General features: G+C 47.1%; 2 protein-coding genes across 3 annotated transcripts; both read left to right on the top strand.

Moving 5' to 3' along the window:
* The first annotated feature begins 3,182 nt into the window (after positions 1 to 3,182).
* LOC128311783 (taurochenodeoxycholic 6 alpha-hydroxylase-like) lies at positions 3,183 to 7,412 on the top strand. The gene is made up of 4 exons (XM_053203255.1): positions 3,183 to 3,335; positions 3,889 to 4,018; positions 4,359 to 4,551; positions 7,147 to 7,412. Exons 1-4 carry the CDS (start codon positions 3,183 to 3,185, stop codon positions 7,268 to 7,270), a joined length of 600 nt encoding a protein of 199 aa, XP_053059230.1. The 3' UTR covers positions 7,271 to 7,412.
* A 6,124-nt stretch (positions 7,413 to 13,536) lies between these two features.
* Positions 13,537 to 24,441, top strand: LOC113597990 (cytochrome P450 4A11-like). Of its 2 annotated transcripts, none has more exons than XM_053213702.1 (12): positions 13,537 to 13,836; positions 16,417 to 16,558; positions 17,406 to 17,450; positions 18,204 to 18,331; positions 19,481 to 19,605; positions 19,914 to 20,116; positions 20,554 to 20,660; positions 20,747 to 20,937; positions 21,034 to 21,167; positions 22,444 to 22,508; positions 22,657 to 22,733; positions 24,136 to 24,441. In XM_053213702.1, exons 1-12 carry the CDS (start codon positions 13,642 to 13,644, stop codon positions 24,302 to 24,304), a joined length of 1,581 nt encoding a protein of 526 aa, XP_053069677.1. In that variant the 5' UTR covers positions 13,537 to 13,641; the 3' UTR covers positions 24,305 to 24,441. The 2 variants fall into 2 exon arrangements, with proteins under 2 accessions (XP_053069677.1, XP_053069678.1); XM_053213703.1 differs by having other exon boundaries at positions 13,538 to 13,836; positions 19,962 to 20,116.
* Positions 24,442 to 26,559: the final 2,118 nt, after the last annotated feature.

Below are 26,559 nucleotides of genomic sequence, written 5' to 3'. Positions count from 1 at the left end.
ATCTGTAGATTTGGTGTTTCTGGTGATGTTCTCTGGTACTTTGTAGTCTTTATTGCTTTAGTCTTCATTTTTTTCCCCCCACTCAGAGAATCTCCCTTAAAATTTCTTGCAGGGAAGGTTTGTTTTTTTTTTTTTTTTTAATCTCTCCTTTTATTCTGTATGACAGCCTTGCTGGATAAAGGATTCTTGGCTACATATTTTTCCTCTTTAGCACATTGCCACTCCCTTCTGGCCTGCCAAGTTTCAGTGGACAGGTCTGCCACTAAGCTTATTTGTCTACCCTTGTAGGTTAAGGACCTTTTGTCTCTAGCTGCTTTCAAAATTCTCTCTTTATCTTTGTATTTTGCAGGTTTCACTATGGTATGTCATGGTGTTGGCCTATTTTTATTGATTTTGAAGGGAGGTCTCTGTGCATCTTGGACTTGGATGCCTATTTTCTTCCCCAGATTAGGGAAGTTCTCAGTTATAATTTGTTCACATAATCCTTCTGCTCCTTTGTCTCATTCTTCTTCTTCTTGGACTCCCATAATATGGATATTGTTTTGTTTCATGGAATCACTTAGTTCTCTAAGTCTCCCTTTGTGATCTAGTAATTTCCTTTCCTTATTTTTTAGCTTCATTATTTTCCATAATTTTATCTTTTATTTCACCTATTCTCTCCTCTGCTTCTTCAATCCTTACTGTCACTGTATATAGTTTATTTTGCATTTCAGCTTTAGCAATTCTTAATTCATCCTGACTAGTTGTTAGGCTTTGATTTCTGTATCAAGGGTTTCTCTGGTGTCTTCTATGCTTTTTTCAAGCCCAGCTAGTAGTCTCATGACTGTTGTTCAGATATATGCTTATATCTGCTTTGAGCAAGTCCCTGGCTGTGATTTATTCTTGACCTTCCTTCTGGGGAGAATTCCTCTGTATTGTCATTTTGGTTAAGCTTCTGTCTTTTGCATGTTTTTTTAAATTTTTTTTAGGTTTATTCATTTTTGAGAGAGAGAGACAGAGTATGAGCAGGGGAGGGGTAGAGAGAGAGGGAGACACAGAATCTGAAGTAGGCTCCAGGCTCCGAGCTGTCAGCACAGAGCCTGACGCGGGGCTCGAACTCACAAACTGTGAGATCATGACCTGAGCTGAAGTCGGCCGCTCCACCGACTGTGCCACCCAGGCGCTCCATGCAGGTTTTAAAAGCATATTATGTTTCTTGCACCTGAGAGTACTACTATATTAAAAAGGGGTCATACATTATCCAGGGCCTGGCACTCCAGGAAGTGTTTCTGGTATATTTTGTGTTTGTGTGCACTCTTCTGTTGCGTTTTGGCTGCTCTTTCCCACTGGTCAGTCCTCTGCAGAGCTCCTCCTTGCTTGCAGTGGTGGAGTGTTTGGACCTTTAGCTAGGTGTGTTTTTATTTGTTAAAGTAACCCTGGGAAAAAAGGGGGTAGGGAGCCTGATGTTAAAAAAAGAGAAAAGGAAAGGAAAAAAGGAAATCAAACAGACAACCCCCCCCAAAGAACCCTATAAGGCTGATTTCAAAAAAGAAGAAAAGAAAAAGTTGAAAAAAAGGAAAAGAAAAAAGGAAAAAGAAAAGAATAAAAAATCTTGATACCAAAGAAAAAGAGAGAAAAGGAAATGAAAAAAAAGGAAGTATGAGTCTGATTCCAAAAGAAAAAAAAAAAAGGAGGAAACAAATTATAAAAGAGCCTCTGATGATGCCTGGATATGGTGGCTGTACTAGTCTGGAGGAGAGGCTGGCTGCATCGGGTCAGTCAGTCTTGCTCCAGTAAATAAGCAGTTGACAGGCACAGAGGGACAAGGTTATGTGTAAGCAAGTCCCACCTCCACTGGAGGCCTCTGTGTTGCTCTGAAGTCCCAGTGAGTTTGTTGTTGGGGGGAAATGGTGCCCCCAATCCCTAGTCCCTGTACCAGAGATCTCAACCCCTGCTGTTCAAGTAGCCCTCATAGAATAGTGAAGAAAATCAGTTTGTTCTGCTCTCCTGCATCTTCTTGGAACAAGGGCTGGGATTCAAAAACCCAAGTCTTAAAGGAGCTTTCGTGGTGCAGATCCACTCCCCTCCTCCAGAGTAGAGCCTCTCCACCCTGCTGATGAAAGACCTTTGGCTGGAAGCTACCAGGTCTTTTGTTCTTGGGGAGGCAATAAGCCCTCTTCCCAAAGTATTCCAAGAAGAGGTTTATTCTCTCCCAGTGCACCCTGGAGATGACTACACCATGCTATGCACTCCAGGGCCAGCTCCCTCCTTCCCAGGAGCACTTGCAGAGAAAGTCATGCACTTCCAAATCATGAGAGTTTGAGTTGCAAAAACAAAACAAAACATCAAAAAAATAATAACCTGGACTCAGTACTTCTCACTCCAGAGATGTTTTCCTCTTGTGCTAATTTGATGCCACTTTATTGCAACCCCTCTCTCTTTCTTTCCCTTTTGTCTCTCTATGGAAGGGGTTCCCTCCCCCTCTGTAGCATGGCTATTTTTCTCTCTCCCAACTCACATCCATGCACCTGCCAAACTGTTTCCCTCCAAGTGTGGAGATCCTTCTGCCACTCTACAGATTAATTTCCTGGGTATTGTAAGTGATCTGACCCCAATACAGCTATGTTGGAGGGATAAGAAAAGCCTAGTGTCCCTCTACTTCTCCACAATCTTAACTCCTATCTTCAAAAAATTTTTTATTAAAGATAATACTTTTACCTAATCTCTACACCCAACATGGCTGATTCTATCCTATCTTTGCCACATATTTCAAATACCTGCTCTATGCCTCTCTTCATCTGTAAAATGGGGATAATGATGATGATTACAGTCTCATGTTAGTTCTTCTAATCTCTGAATGTTTCCTGGCACAGAGCAAGGAGACAATTATACTCTAATTGATAAAAATTGAAAATAATGTTAATAACTATGAAGGACATGCATGTTGTGGGTAAGCCAACTTGCTGCACTACCTAGGGGTGAAATCCACAAGGAACCATGAAAGGGGAACTTCACTGTGGGAAATACATGACCCAACGGCTCATTATTTCCCCAGGGCCTCCCACCTGTCTCAGGCTGACTGCTAGCCAGCAGAGCCCACAACACCTGACCATTGTCTGTGCTGCCCCTTTAGTTTCTGTCCACCTTCTGTCCTTGTGCCTCCCTTGGGGGACATTTTTTGGTGGTCACAGTTTTAGTAGAGCATGGCCTGCACTGAGTGGCCGCATCCTGAAGGCCAGTGGATGCTGGGTGCTCATGACAGGGTACCTGCCACTGCCACCATGGGTACCATCTCCTCTACGAGAGTCTCACCTGGCCCTGGCCAGACCTGCTCAGGGACAGATGGCAGCTCCTTAGTACTTATCCAGGCAGCTGACAGACCAGTGGCCCTCAGAATGGCCCAGAGAGGGGAATAGCCAGGCATGGCACCATTTGGTTCCTTGGGGTCTCCTAGAGGAGGAGAGCATGTGATCAAAAAGGAGGCATGTCTCTAGGAAGAAACAGGACACAGAGCCCCTGCTGTGCAGGTATGAGGGGATCCTGGAGGACAAAGTAACATAGCTTTGTGGGAAGAGCTCCCACTGGGCAGTCCCTACACTGAATCTAAGGAGAATAGCAACCCAATGATGGCCATGACCTGGGAGCACAGAGCAGGCTCCTTAACTAATTGAAGGATACTTCAGATTCTAAGCCCGATTGTCTTCCCCACCTCCACTCCCACACTAGAACATAAGTTCACTGAATCTGGAATCTGGATCAGAGTCTGGCACATCAGAAACAGTTTGAAACTCCTAATCACTGATGATATCTAGAACTATTGCCCTGTGGCCATTCTACTCTCTACCACCATTCCAAGCAGTGAACCTAAAGAGGAAGGTTTTATTGATTTGTCTATCCCTGTTCCAAAAGGTTCAGGAACTACAAAATCTTCAGAAAATGGCAGAGAACCTGTGTGCCAGTCCTCGCTGGCTATGGGGGAGCCAAGTTACCCTTGCAGTCTATGACCCAGACTACATGAAGGTGATCCTGGGGCAATTAGGTGAGAGCTAACCCACATCTGCTGGTGTGCCTCTTCCTTCTTGGGTACATTCCTTGGGGACTGTGAAATTCCATAAGAGACTGGTGGTTCAGCCTTTAATACCCTCCAGCAACCATCTTCCTAGCCCACAAGCAAGCATAAGGCCAAATATAGATACTTAGATGCTTCAATAGTTGTGAGGCATTACATCTTCCTTCCTTCCTTCCTTCCTTCCTTCCTTCCTTCCTTCCTTCCTATCTTTCTGTCTTTGTATCTTTCCTGTCTTTCTCTCTTTCTTTCCACAACCTAGAGGTGTGGCCAAACCCAAAGGTGTGATTGTCTGGGAAGGAGGGGATGGGATGATCTCTCCAGACAAACCCATTCTCCTGTCCCACCTCTGGGTGTTCTGTCTGGTGGTTGGCTGGAGGAAGGAGGGGCTTGACCACACCTGTCCTGAACCTTGTGCTCCCTCTGCAGGTGTTTGACCCTTCACAGTTTGCACTGGGTTTTGTTCGACACAGTCATGCTTTCTTGCCCTTCTCAGGAGGAGTAAGGTGAGTTACTTGTACCAGGATGGGAGTGGGGGACTGTTTACCTGGAACATATCCAATGTTTGTGACCTCTTATGTTTACATGGGTGTCTACAGATATGCTTTTGCATGTCTGTGTGCTGGGAAAGAGGTGTGTGTCTCTACGTACAAGAGAAAGTTGGTAAGCACAGCACGACAGAGAGACTTAGACCCATTGCTCTTCCCCAATCTCCAGCCACACTTCAGTGTTGGTGGCTGTTCCAAAGCTCAATGCATTCTAGCGTTTGATTCAGTGTATGAGTATGACTTTGCACAATCAATTTTCTCACATGTTAATTTCAAGTGTTGTCAATTTTTGAGTCTGGATGGAATCTGATAGATTTCTTTTGTACACATTTCAAGCCAGTCTTTTCTACTCAACTCGCCATTCTGTCCCCGCACTGCATCACTTTGCATTGTTTCCATTCTCAGCTGCCTTTTATGTCTCAAATAGTTAAGTCATATACAGAAATAGTTACTGTAGCCTCTTAAGGGATTCATGAAGTATTCCACTAATCTGTGTCGCCATTATGTTTGCATCTATCCAAAATATTTGTAATGGTAATGTTCACATACACTTGACAGTTTTCCCAGGTGTCAAATCAGTACACATGATCTGGGCTCCACACACTTAAAAAAAATTTTTTTTAATGTTTATTTATTTTGAGAGAGAGAGATAGAGCACAAGCAGGAGAGGGAGAGAGGGAGACACAGAATCTGAAACAGGCTCTAGGCTCTGAGCTGTCAGCACAGAGCCAACGCGGGGCTCAAATCCACAAGCCACAAGATCATTACCTGAGCCAAAGTTGGACACACAACTGACCGGGCCACTCAGGCACCCTTGTACACACCTTAATATCATACTTAGAATCCAATTGCACCAGTGGGCAAATATATGCAAATGAGGACATTAAAATGTTTTTGAGAGAAAAGCCACTGTTTTATACATGACACATGGTATTTGAAAGTTTCCTGGGGTATAAAACATAAAGCAAACTTGAAGTTGCTGTGGAGCTGGATGACTGTTCTCCAGAGTGGCTGCTGTGAAATCCTCCAGTGCTGCTGAAATTGTCCTCTAAATAGTAACTTCAGGAAATTCCCCAAGAGTTACTAGAAACAAGTTTTTTTTGGAATGCATAAATCTATCAATTCTTCAAATAGTGAATCCACTTTCAAGAATGGGCTTTAAGCCAATTATTCTTGCAGATGCTGGCCTAGGATTTGATTTCACCCTGGGATTAAATTCCTCCTCCTAGACATCGCCAGAAGACACGTGGCTGCCAGAAGAGACAGGAGAGGGCTAGACAGCTCTATTCCTAGCTCAGACCTAATGGTTACTCATATTTTATTCCGTTCAAGATTTTGTTTTCAGTGCAATAAACATCATTCAATTCTAAGACTACTTATCAAGCCTGTCTCTGTGTGTCAAATCCTCTGCTAGGAGTTGGTAATGCAGAGGAAAGATATTGATCTTGCATCCAAGAGATCACAGTGAAGAGATAAATGCCACCACTCAAAAGAGACAGTATTCATTCATTCTTCCACTCACTCATTTACTAATTGAATACACTATAGGAAGTTCCATGTACCTCACATTGTCCTGTACATGTAACATGTCCTTTAGTAAAAAAATAACTATAGTGACTTCAGAGTCAAGGTATGATGTACAGGCAACAGAGAGGGGGAGGGTGTCATTGCCCTTAGGCTTGAGCATGTGGCAGGTGGAAGGAAGGTATTCTCAGGAATCACATCAGCAGGAGCTGAGCTGGGGGGTGGAGCTGGACAGGTGACAGGTGAGTGAGGGAACAAGCCAGAGAGGACTTTGATGCCAGCTGGGGCATGTGGACATGACCTAGCTGTGATGGAGGGCCTGGGAGAGTCAGAGCTGGGCAGGGCTTCAGGAGAGGGAGGGGAGGCAGGAGACAGAGAAGCCTGGGTGAGGAGACTGAGGGATGGCAGGCAGGGACATTTCTGCAGTAGAAATGGAGTCTATAGCAGCTGGTTGACTGAAGGGTTGAAGGGAAGCCTGGAGTCTGGACCCAAACTGGGAGGGAGATGGTGCAGCACGTTGAGCATTGTTAAGGCCTTGACCCACCACAATATTTCCCTGTGTTCATTCTGACTTCCTTACACAATTCCACTTTGTCCTTTCTCTGAGGATCTGAGTCCCTCTAGCCCCCCAGACGGTTAGGGCCTGACATGTGACCCAGCCTGCTCCCTATGGTACCTTATTCTGGCTTTCCCTATGTGAAACCAGAAATGGCTTATGGAGAGAGCAAACAACCTAAGGATTAACTGTTGTAGTGATCACTTGACTTGGCTGTGTGCCTCAGGAGCTGACTCTCTTGTAAGAGGATTTCAGGCCTGCTGACAGCAGAGGTAGGAGCAGCAGTTAGTCCTGGAAGACTGTGGGTTTTGTCAAAGGTCAGGGGCAGAGTGTGAAGCAAGGCTTGGGTCGAGATGTGTGTGTGTCCGGGAAGGAAAGGGATGGGGGCTGGCGCATGCAGGAGGGTCCTGAATGTGCTGGTCCCAGTGAGGGGTTCAGGCCACTTCTCATTTCCTTTTCCCTCCCTGACCCAGGAACTGCATCGGGAAGCAGTTTGCCATGAGCGAGATGAAGGTGGCGGTGGCCCTGACCCTGCTCCGCTTTGAGCTGGCACCAGATCCTTCCAGGGTCCCTGTCCCTGGCCAAGAATTGTGTTGAGGTCCAAGAATGGGATCCACCTGCATCTCAGGAAGCTCCTCTAAAACCTGTGCAGACAAGTGTGAACCCTGAGGCCCTCCTGCCTGCTATCCTGTCTTCCTGTCCGTCTCTCATCTCCTGTTTTCTGCCCCACTCATGCCAGCCTCTGTGATCTCCTCCTCTTGCCCGTCAGACTGTCTGCCTTTCTCTGTCTCACCCTTTTCCAGGATTCCTACTAGTTTTCTGTTACCCTTCTCTTACCCAGCTTTAGTTCTGACTGTGTGTGTAACTCTTGATTCTGCACCTGTCTCCAGCCTGTCTGGCTTCTCCTGTTGTTTTCCATTCCTGTCTGATGTTCTTTCCCTGTACTCTTTTCTCTTACCATTCTACCAAATGACAAAAACTTAGTCCCTTAAAAGAGCACAAATTGATCATCTTGTAGTTCAGGAGACCAGAAATCTGAAAAGGGTCTCACTGGGCCACAACCAAGGTGTTGAAGAAGCTCTAAGGGAGAATCTCTTCTGCATTTTCCACCTTCTTAAAGTCTGCTCTTAAGGCCATTCAATGAGGGTATTGGGCCTCCCTGTGAATCAAGGAACTATCCCTTTCTTAAATTCAATTGACTACAGATCTGAACCATATCTATAAATCTTTTAGTGAAACACCAAGACTTTTATTTAATTGAATAACTGGTACTACATCCAGTCCAAGTCGACCCACAAAACTAGTCTTCACAGTCCAACTGTAGTCCACTTGGCATTCATACATCTCTTTAAACCATACTTGATCTGCCCATTAACTAGAATACAGTCACCCTTCCACCAAGTGTCCTTAATATAATTGAAAGTATGTTGACCCTTGTCCCTAGCCACAAAACAAAGTCATTGGAGCATATTTTTTCTTCTCCCTGAAATCCTATATCTTCAGGACTATAATATATATTTAACATAATTACATCTTACCTTTTATCTGGAGGATGTAAGACAAGGAAGAAAACTCTGACACACAGGTACACACATATATAACCAAATTCACAACAAATAAAGAAAAGTGCTAGAAACAATATACTCCTTATTTCTACAACCTGTGGCATGACCAAAGCTAGCATTTATAAATACCTTCTCCCACTACCCATTCCATATTTGCTTTACCCTTAGTAAGCACCATACCTGTTGTGGTTTTTGGCCTGGTGGGGTGACCCAAACCTTATTTCTTGAAGTACCTGGGCCATAACCAGTCCTGCCTCAACTGGGCAGTGGCATTTTTCAGTTTACTTTAATGACAGGGCATGGTAGTTCTAAGAGATGCCCCATGTACTTCCTCTATTCCAAGCATAATTCTTCTCACCTTCATTGGTAAGGAAACTACTAATTTCCCCTTTGCAATCAGGATAAATCCAGTACAGTAATTGCTTTTGATTCAGACCCATGAGAAGACCAAAGTGGCCAGGAGATATGTTCACATGCAGTTCAACGTAATCATCCTGTGTGTCTTGGTGGAAGCACTCCTGCCTTTGGAACTAAGATCACTAGGCCAACAGAGCACATGTTACAGGAATAAGCACCAATGATGTGGCTAATTGGGTCACTAGGGGTAACAATGTGTGGTGCCTGTCCCATTTCCATCTCTTGAGTCCTGGATGGGTGAACCCTGACTGTAGAGTAAGAGAACCATATGTTGGACATTGATTTATAGCATATTCAGCCCCTTGAAGAGCCTTTCTTTAACCCTTCAAGTTATTGCCTCCTAGCTAGTGCTGTATACCCTAACTTATCCTGAGGTTATTTCTCTGCTTCTGGAATACATAACTGGAATGGATGTATTCCCCAAATGAAAGAAGACTCAGTAGATTATAGGGGTTTGATGTCTCCAGCTTCATGGGGATATCCCATATGTCCCCATTCCAATTTTCAGGTTCCCATTGCTCAGTGTTCTCACTATAATTTGACACCTACAAGATATGGAATTTAATTTGCTTATAATTGTGACACAGAGAGAATGATGCTCTGGGTTTAGTTCTCCGAAATCTGAGCCCTGGTGAAGGCCTGGGGCTTTAGGGCACAGTGGTGCTGACATAGGGCACAATGCTGACATAGAAGCTTTCAAGTCATTTATTTCTTTTGTGGTCTGAGAATTTGAATCCTTCACATCATTATTTCCCTACTTTTCCAGTACAGCATGGAACAACTAGTCAATCTTATGCTCCTTAGGGTAACTAAAATGCAATATGTCATCAAATACATGGTCACCAAACCTTGCCTATTACAAGTATTTGATTAGCATTATCTAATAGTGATGTTTTGCATTTTGCAACATCAGGCCCTGGGCTAGCAGTGTCCTCTTTACCATTGGCAATAGGGTCATCAGTGTCTTTCCAATGAATTCTAATGGAAAAATCATTCATGAAATCCAGAATGAATTTAAAAAACTCATTAAGATTCTGTTCCTCTAGAAAATTCTTGCTACCAAAATTTGTATTAGTCAGAGTTCCACCGGAGAAACAAAAACCAGCCAAGTAGATGCCTGTCTAGAAAGAAAACAACAGACCCAGAAGTATAATGTGTCCGAGCCCATTTTTTGGACAGACAGTAGCTTGCTTGTGTTCTCTTCTGTCTTCCTAAGGAGCAGCTTAAGTAAGAAAGGGCACTAGAGGGCCAGGTTGTCCAGTTGGTGGGATGCCTGAGTGAGTGGTGATAGAACAGGAAGGATGCAGAGGGAAGGATCATGGTCTTGGAGGGGAAAGGCAGGGAAGGCAGGTGCCCACTCCTCAATCCAGTGGAAGAAGAAATTAAACACATCTGTGATCATGGGATCTGTAGGAGAAAGATGATCAGGTCAAGCACAGACTGGAAGATTCCTAGATATTTATTTGTGGATAAACAGGACATGTGGATAAATAGGACCCCAGTTCCCTAAAAGTGAGATGCAGGTCCCAGGACTCCTCCCCAGTCCTGGGACCTGAGCCCTTTGTTCTCTGGAACCTCACCCTCTCCTGAGAACACTAACCCCCTCAGGTCTACAAACCTTTAGGGAAGTCAGGCTCATAGATGTTCAGGAAGCCAAGGAACTGTTCAAGCCAGGGTGGGCAGGCTGAGGAGAATGGGTGGGCTCAGGTTACAACTTTGTCCAGGTTCTGTCCTTCACTCCTCTTCTAGCCCCTCCTAGGCAGTCACAGTCTTAATATCTTTGAGCTCACCTGCTCTCCAGTCCCAGAGCCACCACTGTAAGCCCAAGTCACCCTCTCTCTTAATGTTCCTGGGTTAGCTCAACAGCCCCAAACTGGCCAATCTGCTTGCAAATGCTGCCTGTCATCAACCTTCTATCTATACTACTCCCAGAAAGAAATTTAGTTCAGCATTAAAGTTTTTCATAAGAAAGATAAAACCAGCTTGCTGTGCAATGCAGAAGTCAGCTCAGTTCTGTTCCTTATGTCATTTGACACATTTTCTTTGAGGACCTGCTATGTGCAAGGCATTGTCAAGATACTCCATGTGATGGGACGGACATGGTCCTGCCCTTTCATTCTTGGGGAAGACTGATAATATTCAACCAAGCAAGTAAGTAGAATGAATACAGAGAGCAGTCCATCTAAAACAGGAAACAAATACAGTGCTATGAGAGAGACTAACAGGGAGAGTCTACTTAGGAAGATCCAGGATGGCCTCTTGTTGGAGAGGGCATTCAAAGTGAAACTCGAAGGATGACAAGGTGCTGGCAGTGTGAAGGGTAAGAGAGGAGCATTCCGGTAGAACCAACAGCAAGCACACATGCTCTGGGGCAGGAAGAAGTGTGGTGTCTTCCAGAAGCTGCCGCTTGGTAGGACAGTGGTCTGAGATAAGTTTGGAGAGATCATCCAGAGGCTGGTATCTGTTCTAAGATAGGGTGTTTTAAAAATGTAGGTAGATAATATATGAAAACATTGGCATCATGTCAACAAATGTAACTATTACACAAAATAAGTGACACTCGGGTATTAGCAAAACTAGAGTTCGACATTTATGGTCATTGTTCTAAGTTTGACACTTACTTGCTTTGTGACCTTGAGACAGTCAACCAGCTCCCTGGGCCTTAGTTTACTTGTCTGTAATTTAGTATTGATAAATTGAGCAGTAGTTGTGATTGTGCTTTGGAAACCACTATGCCAATATTGAGGACATATTTTGGAAGCTTACCCATGCCAGCACCATGCATGGTACTGGGTAAGGAGCGCTCACATTCTCAGAATCACCCTAGATCTCATTCTAGGTAGAAAGGGGTGCTGCATAATGCCCCAGCCAAAAATAAACAAATAAATGATGGCTTCAAGCCTTCTCTTAGATAGGAAAAGCATGCCAATATTTAGGAATATACATCAGCCCCAGAAACAGCAAGTGCCTGGTATTATGAGTAATCACTTGAGTAATCACTTCAAGCTTCCATCTTGGGGAATGACTGCACCCATTCACCTGCCTTTCTGCGGCCTATTCACAGAGCCAGGAAATACTCATTTCACTTTAAAATGTGGCAACCAACACTAAACCTAGTCTCTTCAAGACAGTGATCTAACTGGTGCAATGTTATTCTGATTTCCAGCTTCATTCGTTCGTCACATCAGTAAGTATTCCCTGGGTATCATCAGCAGGCACAGCCCTCAGTCCCATGCGATAGGAAGCATAAGACATGGGTTGCCCCATTACAACCTTCAAAGAACGCTTGCTTGTGGTGTCTGGATAGCAAATGAACGGGACAGATATTGACTCTTTAATAATGTTGACGATGCCAGTACAACTTAGTAAGACTTAAACTCTCTACAGAGAGCTCTATGTTCTTTTGACCAGTTTATCATCAGCTTTACTCACATCGTGAAAATTGTGAGCATCGTCTTCAACGACTGCTACATCTACGGACATGGTGTGCCCTACACTTGCTCACAAAAACAGCCCTGAATAGTGAGGCTTGCATTTATGCCAAAATGTGGGATTGATACCCGAAACACACTGCTGCTCCCAGGAAACACTGGATCAAACAAAGCAAGCATGAAATGTCCCCTGCAGCGTTTGGGCGTTGCCCCCTGCGGGCTGGAGCCTGGTTTTCAACAAACGGTTCACAGCAAAGTCTCTGGGGCAGGACTTCCTGGACTGAATGCTGGCTCTCCCTCTTACCAGGAGGGTGACTCTGGACAGACAACTAAGCTCTTTATGCCATGGTTTTCTCACTTCGACTTGAGGATTTTTGTTAAAAAGTCTATTCCGTAGGGTTGTTGTGGAGAAAACCTCTAAGGTTTCTTTCTCAGTGCCTAGAACATAGTAAGTGCTCACTAAATGTTAGCTACACCAAGCATCATGTGCTCACCGTATAGAGGAAACCGAGGACTCTGGGAGGTAAAGACAGAGTGACCCCCAGAATTGCACCCAGGCTGTCCTACTTCCAAGCTCTCTCCACAACTGCTCCTGATATGCTAGATGCAAAGCTGGTGCTGGGCCAAGTAAGGGAAATTGTCCGGCTCCAAAGTCTCTGACCAGGGGCCACAGAGGGATGGAAGGTAACCATATTAAGTTGAGGGGAATGGATAATGTGATTATGTCCCTAGGGTTTGGACAGGAGCCCAGGATTTAGGGGAAGCAGGAAAGAACTCTGGTCCAAGGGTTCTGTCATGAAGTCGAGAAAGGAGGACTTTGGAGGAAGGAACTTGGGGGTAATTTGGGAAAGGGACGATTACCCCACCTTCCAGAAGGAGAAACCGAGGTTCAAGTAGTCTACATTGCTGGCTTCCTATGTCATGAGCGTGCCCTGGGGCTGGGGATCTGAGTCTAGGGCCAGTGCTCTGTCTGCCAGCACAGTCTGCTCCAGGCACAACTGGTGGGTGGACAGTGACAAGCATGGGGAACATTGCTGAAGCACCTGAGGCAGGTGGTCGGGAGAACCCCTGATTCTAATCCCAGCTGGCACTCTCAGTGGCAGTTCTCCTGTGGCCACATCACACTAGCTCCCTGTAAGACTTCTCTCTGATAAGGGAGAATAAGCCAACCAACCATACATTCTGAACTCGGTAACTGGACTGCGGTCTTCTTGCTGTCAGGGCTCATGTCTGTTTGTAGGCAGCTGTGTTGTGGCATTCAGTACACCTGGCACTTAGGGGTGCTCCTGAAATGTTGAATGAATAATAGGGAGAAGGGCAAGTGGGAGTTTGCCAGCCACTGTTGCTGTCTGCTGGGAAAGCTTTCCTCCCACTGGTTCCCAAGGTGGATCCTCTCAGTTAATGAACTCTGGAGGCCCAGTCTAACCTCTGCCCCCCTCCTATTTCCCTCCCTCTCTGTGGGCAGGGCAATCTTCCTTGGACTGACAAGGCTGCGGTGCTCAGGGGAGGTCAGCCACAGTCAGGAATAGTCAACGGGTCCAGCTGTCCCTGCACCATGAGTGTCTCTGTGCTGAGCTTCACCAGACCCCTGGACGGTGTCTCTGGGCTCCTGCAAGTGGCCTCCCTGCTAGGCTTCACCCTGCTGTTGCTCAAGGCAGCACAGCTCTACCTGCGCAGGCAGTGGTTGCTCAAAGCGGTCCAGCACTTCCCGTCCCCTCCTTCCCACTGGCTCTTTGGGCACATCCAGGAGGTAGGAAGGGGCTGGTTGGGGAATGGGGGGACAGAGTGGGCCTGAATTCTCAGAGTATCCTCCTGGTCAGCAGATGCATCCCACAGGCTTCTTGTGTGACAGCACGTGGGTCTAGCTTACCTCTCAGACCTCGGTGCCCCACGCCAGCCCTGGAGCTCGGCCCCTCCAAGGAAGCCTGTGCTGGTGCCCTCTTTCTTTAGGCAGATCTGCAGGCTGTGGTGCAGCTTTGCTCTTTGAGGACAATGGCTGCTCCTTCCTGAGTCTTCCCCTTCAGGCTGAGCAGCCCTGCCTCTTCTCTCAGAACAGGCTTCCTGATGCTTCCCTGCCCAGCCACTCAACCCCATCCTCTCAGCCTGGCCCTGAGATGCCTGGGACTCAGACATTAGCAGTTTCCCAACCTATGCAGACCATAGACAGGAATCCCAGAAGGTGTCAGATTACAGGAAAACAGGGTCAACCGCTGGACTGGGGATCACGTCAGGTGTAGGGAACAACCAGGTTGGGTGCCTGAGACTGTGGATGTTCCAGACTGGTGGTTTCAGTGCTAGAACCCTGACAAGCCACTGGCACACAGGAGAAGGTTCCCAGGATGGGGCAGGTAAAGAGCATTCACACTGAGCTCCATCATTAACAGAATCTGTTTCCACATCGGCTCTCATTCCCCAAACCCGGCACCATGTAATCCATGGGCTGAGGATGTCACCTCCTTCCAGTACCCCGGTGGCCAGCGCAGAGCTGACCCCAAGGGATGCTTGACTCAGGTTGTGCAGTGACAGAGGAAGGAGCAGCTTGGGGTGACTGGGTGGGAGACAGCACCTACCCAGCCAGTTCTGTCAGCACTGGTCCCCGAGGGAGGGTTACAGGAAGGGGGCACTTGGAGAGGGGCTCACTAGTGGGGTGTGGATTGAACAAGCCTAGGAGGTGGGGTGTTGCAGAGAGCGGAGACCGGTCTCTTCTCAGAGGAAGAGGCAGAGCGATTTCAACCGAGTGGCGCCAGAGATGGAAACTTCATGTCAGCCACAGGGAGACAGCCAGAGCCCAGTTCCTTCCTGCACATTGTTGCACTAATGACTTCCAGATTATTTGTCCAGTTGGAGAAATTGGGACCTTTTGTTAGATGCAGTTGTCACCTTCCCGAGCTGGGATTTGACATAAGGAACTAAAAAACTTCCTCCAGTGACTTTCCCATTAACTGACTGTATGTAGACCCTGTAAGCAGACAGGTTCTGTTACATAACGAATATTACTCCCGGTGCCCAATCATCTCTCATCAGCTGCTGACCTATCAGATATTGTAGCCAAATATTTCTTGTTTTTATAATTCTATCTGAAACCTTCCTTTATTCAATTCCTCTGTTATTGGCTAAGTCGGAGTTAGAATGCCACCTGAGGTGAGTTAAAGCTAACCTTCAGGCAAGGTGACAAGTCACAATGGGGACAGGGAAGCATGTGGTCTCTGAGCCAAGCTCCGTAGATTTTATCCTAGCTCTGCCACATACTCTATGCCTCTGTTTCCTCCTCTGTAAAGTGGGGATGATGCTGCTGCTGATTAAGTCTCAAGCAAGTCATTCTAATCTGCATAATTGATAAAAATTGAAAATAATGTAATGCCTACGAAGGACAAGCATGCTGTGGGTCCACAAACTCGCTGCACTACCTAGGGGTGAAATCCACCAGGAACTATGAAAGGGGAACTGCAGGGTGGGAAAGAGGTGAGTCAACAGCCCCATCTTTCCTCCCCTGTCTCAGCATGACTGCTAGTAGCAGAGCTCACAACACCTGACCATTGTCTGTGCTGCCCCTTTAGTTTCTGTCCTCCTTCTGTCCTTGTGCCTCCTTTGGGGGATATTTTTTGTGGCTGCAGCTTTAGTGGAGCATAGCCTGCATTGAGTGGTCGCAGGCTGAAGGCCAGTGGACATTGGGTATTTACCGACAGAGTAACTGCCACTGCCACCTTGGGCAATGTCTCTTCTACAAGATTGTCACCTGGCCCTGGCCAGACCTGCTCAGGGACAGATCGCAGCCCCACGTGTTTGTCCAGACAGCTGACAGATCAGTGGCCCTCAGAATGGCCCAGAGAGGGGAATAGCCGGGCATGGCACCATTTGGCTCCTTGGGTCCCCTGGAGGAGGAGAGCATGTGATCAGAATAGAGGCATTACACTGGGCTGAAACAGGACCCAGGGCCCCTGCTGTGCAGGTTGAGGGCATCGTGGTGGACAAAGTAACATAGCTTTGTGGTAAGAGGTTCCCACTGGATGGTCACTGCACTGGATCTAAGGACAAGGGTAACCCATGATGGCCATGACCTGGGAGCACAGAGCAGGCCCCTTAAGTAATTGAAGAACACTTCAGACTCTAAGGCCTGATTCTCTTCCCCGACTCCACTCCCACACTAGAACATAAGTTCACTGAATGTGGAATCTAGATCAGAACCTGTCTCATCAGAAACAGTCCCAAATTCTTAAGCACTGTGGATAGCTAGAACTATCACCCTGTGGCCATCCTACCTTCCACCACCACTCTAAGCAGTGCACCTAAAGAGGAAGGTTTTATTGACTTGTCTTTCCCTCGGTTACAGTTCCAAGATGGCCAAGAGCTACAAGGGCTTCAGAAAAGGGCAGAGAAATACCCGTGCGCCAGTCCTCGCTGGCTGTGGGGGAGCAAAGTTACCCTTGAAGTCTATAACCCGGACTACATGAAGGTGATCCTGGGGCGATCAGGTGAGAACTATCCCACATGTCTTCTGCTATGGCTCTTCCCTCTTGGGTACATTCTTTGGGGACTACGAACTTCTGGAAGAGAGTCATGGCTCAGCCTTCAGTACCCTCCAGCAACCACCCTTCTAGTGCACAAGCCAGCATAAGGACAAATATAGATACTTAGATGGAATGCTTAAACAGCTGTGAGGGATTACATTTTTCATTTTCTTTCTTTCTTTCTTTCTTTCTTTCTTTCTTTCTTTCTTTCTTTCTTCCTTTCATTCTTTCTTTGCTTCTTTCTTTCTTTCTTCTTTCTTTTCTTTTCTTTTTTCTTTGTCTCCCTTATTTCTGTTCTTGCCTTCCTTCCCTTCCTTCCCTCTACCTTTCTTTCTTTTCTTTTCTCTTTTCTTTTCCTTCCTTCCTTTTTTTCCTTCCTTCCTTCCTTCCTTCCTTCTTTCCTTCCTTCACCAAACTTATATGATCCCAGATCTTGAAGACAATTTGCTATCCATGATGGCTGGGATTTGGAACCCTATCTGTTGCCCATGCTATGTCATGGAAATCCTGGGTCATCCTTAAAAAATACACACCAGCTACTGTCTGTTCAGTGGCACTGAGGACAGCAGTTATATTTCTTGCTGATTCAAAATCCTCGTTGGGGCTATGCTATAGACACTGAGTCTGTCATCATGAGCCTACAGTGGCTATCAGGAAAGAAACAAGATTCATGGTTGGGAGGCAAGTGGGAAGTGGATGGAAACAAACTGCCAGCTTACAGTCCTCAGGAAGGGATGGAGGCCAATGGCCTGGACCACAGCTGCCTCCTCAGTTCCCTCCAGTTTCCTGTAATGCCCCTTGTACTTTTCAGACCCAAAGCGTCATGACTCCTCCAGATTCCTGGCTCCCTGGATAGGTAAGTACATGGAATCAGGACCACAGTCCACCTTCTGGTTAGGCTTGCCAAAAACTATCCATTCGGCCCAGATTAAACAAGAGGTGACCAGAACCACAGTCACACCCTCATCGCTGAATGGAGCTCCATCCTCTCCATTCTCTTCTTTTTATCTTTCTTTTTAAAGGGCTTTTTATTTAATATATTTTTTAATTTAAATCTATGTTTGTTAGCATATAGTGCAACAATGATTTCAGGTAGAATCCTTAATGCCCCTTACCATTTAGCCCATCCCTCCTCCCACAACCCCTCCAGTAACCCTCTGTTTGTTCTCCATATTTAAGAGTCTCTTAGGCTTTTGTCCCCCTCCCTGTTTTTATATTATTTTTGCTTCCCTTCCCTTATGTTCATCTGTTTTGTATCTTAAACTCCTCATATGTCCATTCTCTCCTTTGATGAAACACTTCCTAATGGTGGGGAGAGCCCTCCTGCAGCTCAGCCTCTTCCACAACACTTCACAGTCCTCGGAAATGATGTCAACCTCACTTTTCACCAAAGTCCTTCTAAGACTCGCACCCCACTCAGTTTCCATCTTGATCTCTCAGCTGTCATGACCACTTGCTGTGAACCAGCTCTTGGAAATTTACTTTCCCGACATGCACTGGCCTTCCCTGCCTCACCCAGGATGCCCTTCATCTCACACTCTGGGTTCCTCCCAAATACCCTGGACAACTCTTGGGAGATCCCTTCCAACACAGCCCCATTGTGGCCCAGGGTACGGTTTGCTCCTGTTGAATGGGCAGAGGTGGTTCCAGCACCGGCGGATGCTGACCCCAGCCTTCCACTATGACATCCTGAAGCCCTACATGCGGCTCATGGCCGACTCTGTCCATGTGATGCTGGTAAGTCCGTCCTACGCTCACCTGCACACTCACACCCACAGCATAGTTCACAGAGCCCACTCTCAGGCAGATGTGTCCTGGAGACATCAATCAGGCACCGCCCTAAAAATCATGCACTTATACCTTACTATGAGACCGGGTACCCCAACGAGGGAGGGAAAAGAAAGTACCAGGCTTGCCTCCACTCTGTGCTCATTGCCCACAGAAGAGACAGTCATGGTGGATCCAGGGTCCCTTCTCCTCCCACTTTATGTCTTCGGCTTGGATAAGAAGAGCAGTCAATCCCCCTGGACAACAGGACAAGTGGCCCTGGCTGGCCTGGGCAGTAGCAGCTTCATTTACAGGTGAACACCCCAGGATGTCACTGAGGTGGACACTAGCCTTGGGGCAAAAGCTTCTGCATAGATTTTCACCACTTCATGAAGGGAAGTGGAGACCGGATCTCAAAACCCAGGGCTGGATCATGCCCTCATATCACTTCTGAGCAGGACCCTGTCTCACTAACTGTGATGAGCTGACATTTGTTGAACAGTCCCTGATACCTTTACTTAGGAATCCTGGTACTGGCCCATTACTTTTCTTTTGCCTTGACACTTGCTACCTAATGTGGGACTTCACCTTTTTTTTCTCGTGTCTAGATCAATCACAGGAGAGAGAAGATTCACCCCTTGTCCCCTTGGAAACATTGTTTTCCGGTCTGCTATGGTTATTAGCACCATAAATTGCTCCTAACTTGTAGGAGATAGTGATTACTTACTTAACAAAAGTTTTTGAGAAAAAACTCATCACACTGCAAACACATATTTGCTGTATGTTCCCAAATTGTTAAAACACATCTGGGGTATCTGCGAGGCTCAGTCGGTTAAATGTCTGACTTCAGCTCAGGTCATGATCTCACAGTTTGTGAGATCAAGCCCCATGTCGGGCTTTGTGCTGACAGCTTGGAGCCTGGACCAGCTTCTGACTCTGTCTCCCTCTCTCTCTGCACCTCCACTGTTCACACTCTGTCTCTATCTGTCTCAATAATAAACATTAAAAAAATGTTAAAACACATCCCCTTTAGAAGGTGAGGACATCTCATCAGAATATTTACAGAGAGCGCATGGGCCTTCTGGAGGAGTAGAGGATTAATGTGTCCCTCCAACACAGGACAAGTGGGAGGACCTCATCAGACAGAACTCATATCTGGAGATTTTTGAGCATGTCTCCTTGATGACCTTGGACACCATTATGAAGTGTGCCTTCAGCTACCAGGGCAGCCAGCAAGCAGACAGGTCAGTGAAATCCTCAGTTTCTGGGTCCTATCTCCTATCGTGCTGAGAGGTAAGTAGAGCAGTTGGGGTGTTTCCCAGCACAGACAGCCACATTCTGCAGAGCGTCCCAGACCACAGTCAAATTCAGCCCACAGCACACCTTCATTAGGCACAGATCCCAGGTCCCTGCCATATGGAAAAGCCTGGCTGCAATGTCCCTCACAAAGGGCTGAGGGTCTTGAGGGTATTAAGACAGAAAGTGCGAATGCCTCAAGTTGCCTGACCCACTGACTGAGGAACCCTCACTCACAGCCCCAAATCCACTTCAGGGCAGAAGTCTCCTTCCATCAAGGCCCTTCTGCATCCTCCCGATTTAGGATCTCCCAGTCCTACATCCAGGCCATTCAAGACCTGAGCAACCTGTTTTTCTCCCGAGTGAGGAATGCTTTCCACCAGAATGACATCATCTATAAGCTGACCCCTGAAGGCCGCTGGAACCACCGGGCCTGCCAGCTAGCCCATCAACACACAGGTTGGACTCTGACCCCTGGGTGGCTCCCTCCTTCACTGGACGCATCTCAAAGGGACAGGCACTGAACACTCAAGCAGAGCCCTATCCCCCCTTGAGCCACTTCAGGGGCTGGGACACACCTACCCTGGGTACCCCCCTGGTGCAGGTGTTAGGATGCCAGTGCTGTGCAGGAGCTGACATGTGTCAGCACATGGATGAAGGTTGAATGAGACCCCCTGCCAGCAGCATTCAAGCAGAGCCTCCCTGGGCTGTCCTGTTGAGGGGTGACCCAACACACAAGCACATGGTGCCACAGCTCTCACCCTGACATTACCACTTTCCTCCTGATCCAGCTGGCACCCAGGCCAGGATACAGGCAGCAGGTTGGGCTAAGGTGGGTGGCTGTGTCTGGGCACCCAGAGCTCTCAGCTCTGCCTGGGAACACTGTTTTGGGACAGACCGAGTGATCAAGCTGAGGAAGGCTCAGCTGCAGGAGGAGGGAGAGCTGGAGAAGGTCAGGAGCAAGAGGCACTTGGACTTCCTGGACATCCTCCTCTTTGCCAGAGTGAGTGTGAGCAGAGGAGGCATGAGGCTTTGCCCACAAGCTTGGAGGAGGGAGACAAATCCTGCTGTGTCACCATGTCTTCCCAGATGGAGGACGGCAGCAGCTTGTCTGACAAGGACCTCCGTGCCGAAGTGGACACGTTCATGTTTGAGGGCCATGACACCACAGCCAGTGGCATCTCCTGGATCCTCTATGCCCTGGCCACACACCCTGAGCATCAGCAAATGTGCCGGCAGGAGATCCAGATCCTGCTGGGGGATGGTGCCTCCATCACCTGGTGAGTGCTCACGAGATAGGAGAGCCCAGTCCACCCAACTGGAGAATTCCCTGCTTGCCAGCATCTCGCCTGTCCTTCAGGATAGCTTTGTTTCAGGGACCACCTAGACAAGATGCCCTACACTACCATGTGCATCAAGGAAGCACTGCGACTCTATCCGCCAGTTCCAGGCATTGGAAGAGAGCTCAGCAAGCCCATCAGCTTCCCTGATGGACGGTCCTTGCCCAAAGGTATGAAGGTCAGCACACTCGTGCATCAGTTCTGCAGGAGCACATGGGAGGTCAGAAATTCGCATATCCCGGGGTAGTTCTGAATATGTCTGGTCTTCATTTTTCATCAATAAATGGACACTTACTCTCTGCTTTGGATGAGGAGAGAAAATGCCTGACACAGAGCCAGAGCACTGCCAAAGTGTCATAAAGGTTACTTCCCCTTCCTATCTATGGAGAATATATTCTATTTCTGTTCATTCTCCCAAATAACCTGTAAGGTGTATCTCAATTCTAAGATCTCAAAAGAACAGAATCCTAAGTTTCCAAACTTATCAAACAAAAACATTCTATTACCATGAGATCCCATTGTTTTGTGACGCTACAGCATTCCCACTGAAGGCACTGACATTCTCTGATTTAAAACTGCATACTCCAGTTCCTGACTCCAAGTCTAAACTCATGGACCAATGTATCTATTTGAATATCCTGAAGATCTGACATAACATTTGGATAACCCCTTTGTGACAAATGCAAACAGCTATATACATATCAGTTAAAATAAAAACGACTCAATACATTGCATCTTCTCTAAAAGGAGGTGTTGACTTCAGCAAGGGGCTTCAAAATTAGCATAAACTTCTAATATCCAGAGATTTGATGGCTGGAGAGAAAATCCCTCTGGGCCAGACAGAGCTGTTTTTCATTCCCTGTGGGGTCGAGTCATTGAAGCAGATCAGGGAATCCACTGTCATTATTTTGACAGTCCAGTCAGTGGGGGGCCCTCAGATTGGTGGCAGAGAGTACCTGATGACCAGATCTGAGAATCCAGCCATGGTTGGAGGCCACCGTTGGCTCACCTCTGATCTGAACTCCAGGCCTGCCACATCCTAGCTGTGTGGATATAGGCAAGGAGCTTAGCCTCTCTGAGGCTCTAGGTGCCTGATATGGACAATGGGGACATGAGTGCCTTCACTGGAGGGTTGTTGTGAGGATTGAATGAGTTCATGCATATTACCCAAGGGCCTATGGATGCTACTTGATAAATGTGAGTTTTCTGTCACTTGAGTTGTTCCAAAAAGTAAGCCTCCTGTTCTTTCCTACTTCTCAGCCCAGGCATGGTTCTCTAGTAATGAGTGTACGGGTGCTTTCCTTGTCCACCCCATCTCTCTTGCAACACAGTCATTCCACTCACAATGATGAGCAGTGGCTTTCACTGTGGCTTCCAGGCTGTTTGTGCATGCACATGACTCCTCGTGGCGTGGATATGATCCGTCTTCTCTCTTCTCTCCCACAGGATTCCCAGTGTCCCTCTCCATTTATGCCCTTCACCACAACCCGAATGTGTGGCCAAACCCAGAGGTATGATGGCCTTGGGAGGAGGGGCTGGGATGAGCTCTCCAGACCAATGCATCCTCCTGTCCCACCTCTGGGTGGTCCATCTGGTGGCTGGTTGATAGGAAGGAGGGGCTTGACCACACCTGTCCTAGTCCTGGTGCTCCCTCTGCAGGTGTTTGACCCTTCACGGTTTGCACCGGGTTCTGCCCGACACAGCCATGCTTTCTTGCCCTTCTCAGGAGGAGCAAGGTGAGTTACTTGTACCAAGATGGGATTGGGGCTGTTTTCTGGGTATATACCTGATGTTTGTGACTTCCTATGTTAATATGGGTGCCTACAGATATGCCGTTGCGTGTCTCTGTGCTAGGAAAAAGGTGTATCCCTGTCTATTTACAAAAGAAAGTTGGTAAGCACCACATGACCTGGAGACTTTGACCCATCGCTCATACCTAACCTGTAGCTACAATTCAGGGTCAGTGGCTGATCCAAAGCTCCCTGCATTCTGGTATTTGATTCACTGTATGAGTACGACTTTGCGCAATAGATTTTCTCACATGTTAATTTTCAACTGCTGTTGATTTCAAAGTCTGGATGGAATCAATAGACTTCTTTTGTGCACATTCTCAAACCAGCCTTTCCTACTCAACTCGCCATCCTGTCCCCGCACTGAACCACTGACTTCTTTGCATGTGTGTCCATTCTCAGCTGCCTTGCATATCTCAAATATTTAAGTCATACGTGGGGATGGTTACTGTAGCCTCTTAAGGGTTTCATGAAGTCTTCGACTAATCTGTGTGGCTGTTATGTTTGCATCTATCCAAAAGAATTCTTGAATACATGGTAATGGTCATGTACTTGACAATTTTCCCAGTTGTCAAATCAGTATATATGGTCTGGGCTCTACACACATTAACATTACACTCAGTCCAACGCTGAGTGGGCAAATGTATGCAAATGAAGACATTAAACTGCTTTTGAGAGAAAAGCCTCTGATACATACATGACACATGGTATTTGAAAGTTTCCTGGAGTATAAAACATAAAGCAGACTTGAAGGGGCCGTGGAGCTGGGTGACTGTTCTCCAGAGTGGCTGCTGTGAAATCCTCCGATGCTGCTGAAGTTGTCCTCTAAATAGTAACTTCAGGAAACTTTCCAAGAGTTACTAGAAACAAGTTTTTTTCTGAATACATAAATCTATCAATTCTTCAAATAGTGAATCCACTTTCACAGAACGGGCTTAGAGCCGATTATGTTTGCAGGTATTGGCTCTAGGATTTGGTTTCTCCCTGGGAATGAGTCCTTCCTCTTAGATATTGGTGGAAGATGTGTGGCTGCCAGTGGAGACAGAAGAGGGCCAGACAACACTGCCAGAAATCACATTACTTGCCTGTGCGGCTCAGGGAGGTGACCCTCTTGTAAAAGGATCTTAGGCCTGCTGACAGCAGAGGTAGGAGTAGGAGTTAGTCCTGGAAGACTGTCGGCTTTGTCAAAGGTCAGGGGCAGAGCGTGAAGCAAGGCTTGGGTCGAGATGTGTGTGTGTCCGGGAAGGAAAGGGATTGGGGCCGGGCCCATGCAGGAAGGCCCTGCATGTGCTGTTCCCAGCAAGGGGATTGAGGCCACTTCTCATTTCCTTTTCCCTCCCTGACCCAGGAACTGCATCGGGAAGCAGTTTGCCATGAGCGAGATGAAGGTGGCGGTGGCCCTGACCCTGCTCCGCTTTGAGCTGGCGCCAGATCCTTCCAGGGTCCCTGTTCCCTGGCCAAGAATTGTGTTGAGGTCCAAGAATGGGATCCACCTGCATCTCAGGAAGCTCCTCTAAAATCTGTGCAGACAAGGATGAGCCCGAGAACCTCCTGCCTACCATCTTGTCTTCCTGTCTGTGTCTCCTGTCCCCTGTCTTCTGCCTCCCTCACAACCTCCATGATCTCCCCCTCTTTCCCATCAGACTGTCTGCCCTTCTCTGTCTCACCCTTTTCCAAGACTCCTACTAGTTTTCTGTTACCCTCCTCCTACTTGGCTGTAGCCCTGACTGGGCGTGTAACTCTCGATTACGCACCTGTCCTCTAGCCTGTCTGGCCTCTCCTGTCGTTATTCTTCCTGTGCGCTGGTCTGTCCTGTACTGTTTTGTCTTGCTGGTTTCCCAAATGACACAAACTTAGCCCCTTAAGGGACTGGCCAGACTGCCTGGCTTTGAACACTGGCTCTCCCTCTTACCAGTATATTGACCCTGGAAAGGCAACTAAGCTCTGGGTGCCTTGGTGTTCTCATTCAGATTTTGAGATTTATTTGAAAAAATCTGTTTCGGGTTGGAGCACCTGGGTTGCTCAGTTGGTTAAGCATCCGACTTCGGCTCAGGTCATGATCTCATGGTTCATGAGTTGGAAGTCCACATTGGGCTCTCTACTGTCAGAGCAGATCACACTTCCAATTCTGTCTCCCACTCTCTCTGCCTTTCTCCCAATTGGCTTTCTCTCTCTCTCTCTGTCTCTCTCTCTGTCTCTCTCTCTCTCTCTCTCTCTCTCTCTCTCAAAAATAAACAAACATTTAAAAAAATCTGTGTTAGAATGGTTGTGGATAAAATATATAATATTTTTTGCTCAGTGCCTAGAACATAGTAAGCAGTCAGTAAATGTTAGCTATTTACAAGTATATGCGCCCAACTATATAGAGGAAATCGAGGATTCAGAGAGGAAAAGACAGACTGACACACAGCATTCCACTCCAAGTACCCACTTCCAACCTCCCTCCACAGGTTGTCCAGGTGTGCTAGGTGCAAAACTGGTGCTGGGCCAAGTAAGGGAAGGAATAGGGTCCAAATTCCCTTGGCTGGGACCAGAGAGAATGGGAAGTAACCACAGAACTTGGGCAAGGTTGAGAGGAATGAGTAAAGTGGTTACGTACCCCTGGGTTTGGACAGAAGCCCCGATTTAGGGGGAGAGGAATTCCAGTGCTGTGGGTTGTGTAATGAATCTCCTATCATGAAGTTGGGCAAAAGAGAAGGACTTTGGAGTTACAGTGAGATGGGTGAGGAACAGGGCAGAAGGAAAAGGGGACTCATGGAAGATGCCTTCTAAAGAAATCCTCATGAAGATATTTTGTTTGTATTTTTCCGAATTTTGGGCCTAAAATTGACTTTGGAGAAGAGAATCAGGAACAAGTAAGAGATTAAATTGTCCTCATCAGAAATGTTTTCTTTCATAGGCTCTCCATGAGCCTTTAGTGCCCATCCCCTTCTCTAGCACTCCACCTGGTGAACTCCTATTCACCCTTAAAGCTCCCACTCTCCTGTTTTGTTTTCTCTTTCCCTGGTAGGGCCTGGCCCACACTTCACTCTTTCAGTACAGGCTTTATTGTGTTTTCCTGTAAGGTTAGTTCTCTGCCTTTGCCTAGCAGATAGTGAGCTCAAGAACATTGGCTGAGTGCATGAGTGACTGCATGAATATGCATTCCTGGGAGGAACTTGGGAAAGGGATGATTACCCAACCTTACAGAAAGAGAAACTGAGGTTCAGGAAGTCAATGTCATTGGCTTCCTAAGTCATGAGTGTGCCCTGGGGCTGGAGATCTGAGTCTCTGGCAGGTGCTCTGTCTGCTGGCCCATTTGGCCCCAGGCAAAACTAGTGAGTGGATAGTGACAAGCATGGGGAACATTGCTGAGGCAGCTGAGGCAGGTGGTCGGGAGAACCCCTGATTCTAATCCCAGCTGGCACTCTCAGTGGCAGTTCTCCTGTGGCCACATCACACTAGCTCCCTGTAAGACTTTTGCTTTCTGAAAAGGGATAATATTCCCAGCAAGCACATGTTCTCAACTTTATAACTGAACGGTGGTCTTCTATCAGTTTGTTTGCAGGGCTCTTGTCTGTTTGCAGCCAGCCATGTTGTGGCACTAAGTACAGCTGGCACTTAGCAGGTGCTCCTGAAATATTGAATGAATAATAGGGAGAAGGCCAAGTGGGAGTTTGCTGACTGCTGTCTGCAGAGAAAGCTTTCCTGCCACTGGTTCCCAAGAGGGATCCTCACAGTTAATGAACACTGGAGGCCCAGTCTAACCTCTGCCCCCTCCATTTACCCTCCC

Source organism: Acinonyx jubatus, chromosome C1 (genome assembly GCF_027475565.1).
Source record: "Acinonyx jubatus isolate Ajub_Pintada_27869175 chromosome C1, VMU_Ajub_asm_v1.0, whole genome shotgun sequence".
NCBI lineage: Eukaryota > Metazoa > Chordata > Mammalia > Carnivora > Felidae > Acinonyx > Acinonyx jubatus.
The sequence above is the reverse complement of the archived record's forward strand: the minus strand, read 5'-3'. Positions and strand labels throughout refer to the sequence as shown.

Coding starts and splice junctions, on each gene's coding strand:
- LOC128311783 (XM_053203255.1), top strand. CDS start 3,183: ATGGCCTGCACTGAGTGGCCGCATCCTGAAGGCCAGTGGATGCTGGGT. Junction 3,336..3,888: donor GGACAGATGGCAGCTCCTTA/GTACTTATCCAG, acceptor CTGTTCCAAAAG/GTTCAGGAACTACAAAATCT. Junction 4,552..7,146: donor CCCTTCTCAGGAGGAGTAAG/GTGAGTTACTTG, acceptor TCCCTGACCCAG/GAACTGCATCGGGAAGCAGT.
- LOC113597990 (XM_053213702.1), top strand. CDS start 13,642: ATGAGTGTCTCTGTGCTGAGCTTCACCAGACCCCTGGACGGTGTCTCT. Junction 16,559..17,405: donor GGTGATCCTGGGGCGATCAG/GTGAGAACTATC, acceptor TGTACTTTTCAG/ACCCAAAGCGTCATGACTCC. Junction 20,117..20,553: donor GCTAGCCCATCAACACACAG/GTTGGACTCTGA, acceptor GTTTTGGGACAG/ACCGAGTGATCAAGCTGAGG.